Genomic DNA, 7,009 nt, shown 5'->3' with positions numbered 1-7,009 from the left:
AGTGATCAATTGTCCTTCACATCCACTGAAGGTAGGGCAAGAAGTACTGGGCTTAATCTGCAGCAAGGGAGAGTCCAATTATATATTAAGGGAAACTCTTTAACTATCAGGATAGTTAAGCTCTGGAACAGGCTTCAAAGGGAGGTTGTGGAATCCGCATTACTGGAGATATTTTAAGAACAGAGTGGACCAATACCTGTCAGGGATCATCTAGATTTATTTGGTCCTGCCTCAGTGCAGGGGGTTGGATTTGCCACCTGAAGGTCCCTCCTAGCCCAACATTTCTATGATCCCAAGACTAACTCCATTTTACCACTGGGGAAACTGAGGCTCAGAGAGATTGCCACTTGCCTATAGTCATGCAGTGGTTTGTGAACAGAATCTAGCGGTTCCGCCTCTCAACCCTTGCTCTGACCTCTAGGCAACTGTAGTACCTGAAATCCCTGTGGGCCATATTTTTAAAGGCATTTAGGACCTAATGATGCAGGTAGGCAGCTAGTAGGATTTTCAAGAGCAAGAACGGCCTAACTCCTATTGATTTCAATGAGAATCCCATTAGATGTCTGCCTGTCTCTTAGGCACCTCACTACTATTTAAAAAGTTGACCCTAAAAGATTCTTACTGTTCTTGACCCAACTGCTCCTCTGCTTGTTATCTCAACAGAGCCATGTCTAGAAACAGAATGAGGCATATAGGTGACTGTGAGGGTGATAGGGCAAAGAGCTTTCCTCCTCTGTCTCCCCCAGCAGGTTAGTTTGAGCCAGTACTAGAAGAGGGGTGCAGAGCAGCTAGATTTGGGGTTCTCTTTCTGGCCACTCCATGGCACACTGCCTCGATGCCATGATCAGAGGCTTGCCCAGAGATGGGGCAAAAACTAGGCCAGGCCAAGCAAGTCTTTCAGCAAATATGCCTATAGTAGGGGTTGGCAACCTTTTCAAACCAAAGAGCCAAACTGCATTGAAATTCAGAACAAGTGGTCAACAAAGAGCCATCTAAGAATGCTCATTGGCATGACTGAAAATACACAGCTTAATATTATTGATAATTGACGTGATGATTAATAATAGCATAAATGAAACTGTCCTCGCAGACAGAGCCTGGTTGTCACAGCTTGGAGAAACTCACCTGTGCTGTGGAGTATTTTCACCCTAAATTGGACTCCCCATCATCACTACTAGATTGCTGAGATGGTATACGCAGTGGAAAACTGAGTGGCTCTGTAGGTTCTTGTAGGAAGGGGAGATATCTACTGCTGGGACAAAATAATAAGGATTTTAAAAGGACAGTGAATCCAAAACTCACTCTGGGAGCAGCCACATCACAGCCCTGGCCCCAGCTCCTGCACACAGAGCAAGCTGCCTGCCACACGACCCTGTCCCAGGAACATGGGGCCTGCCCTGGCTGCAGCTCCAGCCCTGGGGAAGGGCTAAAACTAGGGCCAGAGCCACATGGTGGCTACCTGGCTCCTCTTGGGGCACGCTCACACAGGTGCGCATCCTAGAAGGAACTTAGCAGTTGGGGATGGCCAAAAGAGCCATATTTGGTGCTGTACTGAGCCATATTTGGCTCGCGAGCCATAGGTTGCGACCCCTGGCCTATAGCGGATATCGAAAGGGCAAAGGTTCCAGTGTGTTTTGGTGCCAGACTGAGCTTTGCTGCATGTGGCAAGGGTGGACTACAGAAGACCAAACCAAAGCATGGAGCAGGGCCAGGACTCCCATGGAGTTAGCAGGGGTTGTGCGGGTCTGAACAAGAGCAGAATTTGGTCCCGTGTCTTGAAAAAAACCAAACAAACCCTCAAGAGCTGCCCGTTGGACCTGCGTGGAACTTGGACATTGAGACACATGAAAAATCCAGCTCCCACTCCATGGAAATAAAGTACCTTGCGTAGCATCATCCAACACACGCCCGCCCCATGACTGCACATGCCCGCGAAACACAGTCGTAAACAGGAGGGGCCCCCAGGAGCCCCACTGCTACTAGATGGGCAAACGAAAGAGCCGTTGGTTGCAAAGCTCTGCCAGCCCTCACCAGATTCTGAAGTTCACTAGGCAGCGGCAAGTTTCTTCCAGGTCTCCAGGTATCGTTTTAAGAGTTCAGTGCGGGTTAAAAGCCAGTGTGGCTTTGGCAGGTAAGTCACTTCTAATTCAGCCTCAGCTGAGTTTCAAAATATACCAGAGGGCTTTCGACATAATGGTAAAGTACAGACTCTAAACAGAGAAGGTGACCATCTGGACTATAGTCCCTCCCCTTGTTTTTTACTGGGACAGTCCCTTATTTAAATCTTCCTGTCAGCACCCTGGCACATTTTTTTAAAAAATGGGCACGTTATCCTGTATTTCCCCTGCAGCGGGATGGGGGAGGAGTGAGATGGGGGTGAGAGAGGAGCTGCCGGGGGCTCCCCTCCCCGCTCCACATGCTGCAGGGTTGAATTTCATCCCTGTAGCGGGGGAAGGAGGGTGGGCAGCCGGCACGCGGCGCTTCAGCCGCTGGAGCCCCAAGTGTTAGCGGCTCCTCCTCCCCATCCTCCACTGTGGGTCTGAAGTCCCAAGTGCTGGCGGCTCCCCCCACCTTGGGGCTGAAGTGCTGAGCACCAGCAGCCCTCTTCTCTGAAGGCTAAAGCCTCAAGTGTCAGCAGCCCCCCCTCCGCTTGGTGCCCTGTATTCAGCACAGGGCAATATGGTCACCCTATAAACAGAGCTCTCAAGCCCACGTGAGTGTAGTGCACAGAACTCCAGTTCCATGAAACGTGGATTCTCCTTAAGGCAACTTTAACTCAGCAACTTGCTACTGAGGCATAGGTTGACGTGTGGGGGATGCAGGGCTGGCCTTACCATGAGGTGAACTGAGGCAGCCGCCTCAGGTGCCAGACTGGGGAGGGGGAGTCGCCACTAGGACCCAGAGAATTGAGACCTTTCAAAGTTTTGTCCCAAGCGAGGGGGCATGAGGGTGTCATTTGAGCTCCCCGCCTCAGGTGCCAAAGTGTTGTGGGCCAGCCCTGGGGGATGACAAGGCTAGTAATTGTCCAGGAAACTCAGACTGTTCTGCTGAAACTCAGACTGAAGTTTCTATTTGTTTAAAGCCAAGAGAAAGCAAGAAAGAAAGGGCTGCTAATAAAAAGCACATTTGGGCTCAGATTCTCAGCTGCAATAAATCAATATAGCTCCACTGAAACCCAAGGCCTCTGTGCAGGAATTACTAGGTGAAAAAATCTTTGGGTATGTCTACACTTGCAGCCTAATTTGAACTAGTGCTGCAAATGTAGGCATTCGGAATTGCAAATCAAGCCTGGGATTTAAATATCCCGCGCTTGATTTGCATCTTCCCAGCCGGGAGCCATTTTTTGGAATTTACAAGCCCGAAGTAACTGCCCGCGTCTACATGCGGCAGTGAAACGGGCATTCGAAATAAAGCCCTAGTTCAAGCTACCTGTTAAACCTCATTGCAGGAAGAATAACAGGTAGTTCGAACTAGGGCTTTATTTCGAGCGCCCGTTTCACAGCTGCGTGTAGACGCGGGCAGTTACTTCGGGCTTGTAAATTCCAAAAAATGGCTCCCGGCTGGGAAGATGCAAATCAAGCACAGGATATTTAAATCCCAGGCTTGATTTGCAATTCCGAATGCCTACATTTGCAGCCCTAGTTCGAATTAGGCTGCAAGTGTAGACGTACCCTTTGAGGTCAGACTAGGGGATCACAATGGTCCTTGCTGGCCTTAATCTCTATGAATCCATGAAATAAGTGAAGCCGCTTTACACCAGCTAAAGATCCACACTATGAAATCTGAAAAATGTCTAGTGAAAAGATCACTTGAACTACTTAAACGCTCCGTGAGGCATGGATTTATTGTTCACTTTGTTAGTAAATTTCACAGAAGGGTGATGCTTCCTTCTAAATCAATTAAAAAAATAGACTGGGCACAGCTAGAGCATCAGGGAGGGGGCTAAGTCCCGGTCCTGCAGACCACAGGGATGACTGTATCCATCTCTCAGTATTCACGTCAGCTCCTCAGGATGCTGAGAGACCTTGTCCTAAGCCCGGTTTCTGTGAATGTCCTCCACCATCCCAGGCTTGCTAGCTCTGCACGAAGAGGTGAAAATTGGTCCTGGTGAATTCCTGGTGGATGCTGTTGAGTAAGGAATCGGAGTCCTGGGTCAGCTCTGGAAGCAACTGCAGGGCAGGGAGGAAGCTCTGCTCTGGGGTGTAGGTAAATGTGAACGAGCTGGAGTAGATCAGCCCATCGTTCCTTATCAGCGAGAGCGGCACGGTGATGGGGTATCTCAGCCATCGCCAGTCACTGCCGAACGCCGAGACGTCAGGGACAACACACACTAAGGACTTGGGGCTCCTGAGAACAGTGCACCAAAAAAAGATCACATATATTACTGTAGCCTTTCCAGTGTGGAGCCTGCACCCTGCCCTGGTCACAGCTGTAGGGCAGCTTTCTTCTGCATAGGGCGCCTTTGCATAGGACAAACTCTGTTTTGCCACATGCTGGCAAGCGTTTAGTTTTGGGATCAATGATGGCTCCTGATTTGTTCAATATCCTCCCTTCTCTCTTGTGCCTCTTTTTCCCTCCTCTGCTTTGTAGGGTTTCTGTTCTAGGGTTTGGTCCTTTGGGTCCAGACTCTTACCCTGTTTTATTTTTGCCTCATGTTGCAGTCAGAGCTGCAGGGATAACACCACAAAGCCCCGGACGTGGCCTCATGCTCCCAGCCTGAGAGCCGGGCTGTAAATGCGGGCGCACTCATCAATGGTCATTGAGAGCAATCCTGAGCTGGTGCCGGCATGGACCAGATGCCATAGGAAGCCATTCCCCTCTACTTATGATGCTTTCGTATTGGTATGCTAGTCCCAGACTCGTCCTGGTTTGTTTTGTGGGTTACCCAGCACAAATCTCCCACCTAAACCAAAGGCCTCCCAGATATAGCTTTTTGGACCAATACCATTTATGCCACCCACCACCACCTCCCCCACTGCCTGAGTCTAAACTGGCTGGTTCCTCGCTTTACCTGTACATAGTCTCAGCTTCCACGTCTCCAAACCAGACCCTCAGGTTTGCATTGAAATACTCGCCCTGCACCTCCAGCATGGCCACGTCCCCACCGCCAGTTAGCTGTCACAACCAGAGCACACGGAGGGGGTCACACGCTTGGCCCCACAAGGGGCTCTGAGGGCATGCAGTGACATTCCCACTGGAGGGCTTGCTGCCTTCCCTGCCAGGGGTGCCGACAGCCTCTAAGGGCCCCTGGGCAAGGTGGTGGGGCCCTGGCTCCGAGCTCCTGAAAGGGGCGGGGTCTCGGGTGGAAGGCCTGGGCTAGGGCACCCCCAGCCCTCAGAGCTGTCTGGAGTGTGTGGCGTGGCACTTGGACGGTGACTTAAAGGGGCTGGGGCTCCTGCCACCACTGTAGCAGCAGCAATGTCCGAGAGCCCTTTGAATTGCCAGGCCTTGGGGCAGCTGCCCACTTTCCCCCTTCCCCGCAGCAGTCCATCTCCCTGCAGAAGAGTGGGCAGTGCACACGGCTCTACCCCAGGAGAGGGGAGTAGGGCCCTGAGCTGTGGGTGGTCACAAGGAGAGGAAGCTGAAGAGACACTAGGCCCAGTTATTGAGCAGAGGGGAAAAGATCAAATTGTATTGATTCCGCAAACCATCTGTGAAAAGTCTGCCCGTCACATGCCCAGAGGGCAGCCCTTGGTAAGAGGTCTGGGGGCAGGCGATTCAGCCGCACTTGCAGAGTTAGGGGAGGGGAGCTGCTTAGATTTGCAGCCACTTGTGTGTAGGTAAGTTAGGTTAACAAAAGCCTCCCACGGGATGACAAGCCAGCCATACCTCCAGCACGGTTATAAGTGGGACTGGGCTCACGGGATGCTGAATGCAGGCCAGGCTGTCACTGAACGTGTACTCCACAGTCTCCGTCCCAATTATCGTCCAGCAGGAGCCGTCGTTCAGCAGCTCACGGTTCGCTTCCTTTGGGCACGGAGAGGCCTGCATGGAATTTCAGTGTCACGAAGGCCACGTGCCTGCGGGGTTGAGAAAATTGCTGGGCCCCTGAGTTGGGGTGGGGGGGCGCTCTGTGCTCCCGGAAGGGGTGTGGCCTCAGGTGGAATGGGTGGGGCTGCCAGCTCCCAGCGCTGCCTGGTCCATGCTGCGCCCCCTCTGCGCCAAGCCCTTAGCATTGCCTGGAGCATGCCGCCCAGGGCTCCAGCAGTGATTTAAAGGGATCGAGGTTCCAGCTGCTGCTGTTGTGGCAGCGGCGGCTGGGAGCCCTGGGCCCTTTTGAATTCGCTGGGCCCCAGGGCTACTTGCCCCTTTGCTGCCCACCCGTCAGCAGGCCTGCACACACCATAGTGGTGCCAGCAGGGGACCGTAGCCCGGACCCCTCAGTCCTATTCCTGACTCTGTCATTGTCACTCCACCACTCTGTGCTGCTGCCTCGCTGTCAGTCGGGGTCAATAATTCCTCTCGACCTTTGTAAATGAATCTGAGAGTCCTGAATGGAGGGCGCTATATAAACACATTGCTATAGCCAGTGCTATTGTTATTCGCCAGCGGCCGCAGCTTCACATTCAGGGCGAGGGAGATGAACTCTGCTGGCCTGAAGGAGCGGTGAGGATCAGTGACTTCACCCTGAAACACTTCTGGCTGAACACAATCACACGGAAGCTTGGCTATGTGACTGCGGGAGGCGGCAAGAAGGGCAGGGCCAAGTGGGGAGCGAGCGAGGGGGAATGCCACGTTGCTATGGGGTGACAGGTGAACTCAGAGCAAATCTCAGCATGGGCAGGTGAAGTGGGGGGGGTATCCACCCACAGGTTCGCTGCTTGTGCCCACAACACAAGAAGGGCTGAATTTCACCTGGGGGCTGAGGGGGACTTCAAGGTAAGGAGCCGCAAGTGATGGACTCAGAGCAAGTGACAGAAGGAGGAGCTGGAACTGAAGGGAGTTTGCTTCACTAGCATCTGGGCAGTTTCCCACTTCACGCTGCCTCCCCTGGAACTGGATGACTGAA

At 52.5% G+C, this 7,009-nt stretch overlaps 1 protein-coding gene across 5 annotated transcripts in view; it reads right to left on the bottom strand.

The window, feature by feature from the left end:
• Positions 1-3,826: 3,826 nt before the first annotated feature.
• Positions 3,827-7,009, bottom strand: part of RBPJL (recombination signal binding protein for immunoglobulin kappa J region like) — a 43,826-nt gene continuing 40,643 nt past the window's right edge. For 4 of the 5 annotated variants that reach the window (XM_075901288.1, XM_075901289.1, XM_075901290.1 and 1 more), the window contains 3 exons: positions 5,830-5,985; positions 5,012-5,115; positions 3,827-4,347 (listed from right to left, as the gene is read on the bottom strand). In XM_075901288.1, coding sequence (XP_075757403.1) covers positions 4,074-4,347; positions 5,012-5,115; positions 5,830-5,985 — 534 coding nt within the window. In that variant the 3' untranslated portion in view covers positions 3,827-4,073. The remainder of the gene's footprint in view (positions 4,348-5,011; positions 5,116-5,829; positions 5,986-7,009) is intronic. The other variant, XM_075901291.1, reaches the window with a different exon arrangement.

The sequence above is a fragment of the Pelodiscus sinensis genome, chromosome 18 (genome assembly GCF_049634645.1).
Source record: "Pelodiscus sinensis isolate JC-2024 chromosome 18, ASM4963464v1, whole genome shotgun sequence".
In the NCBI taxonomy this organism is placed as follows: domain Eukaryota; kingdom Metazoa; phylum Chordata; order Testudines; family Trionychidae; genus Pelodiscus; species Pelodiscus sinensis.
The sequence above is the reverse complement of the archived record's forward strand: the minus strand, read 5'-3'. Positions and strand labels throughout refer to the sequence as shown.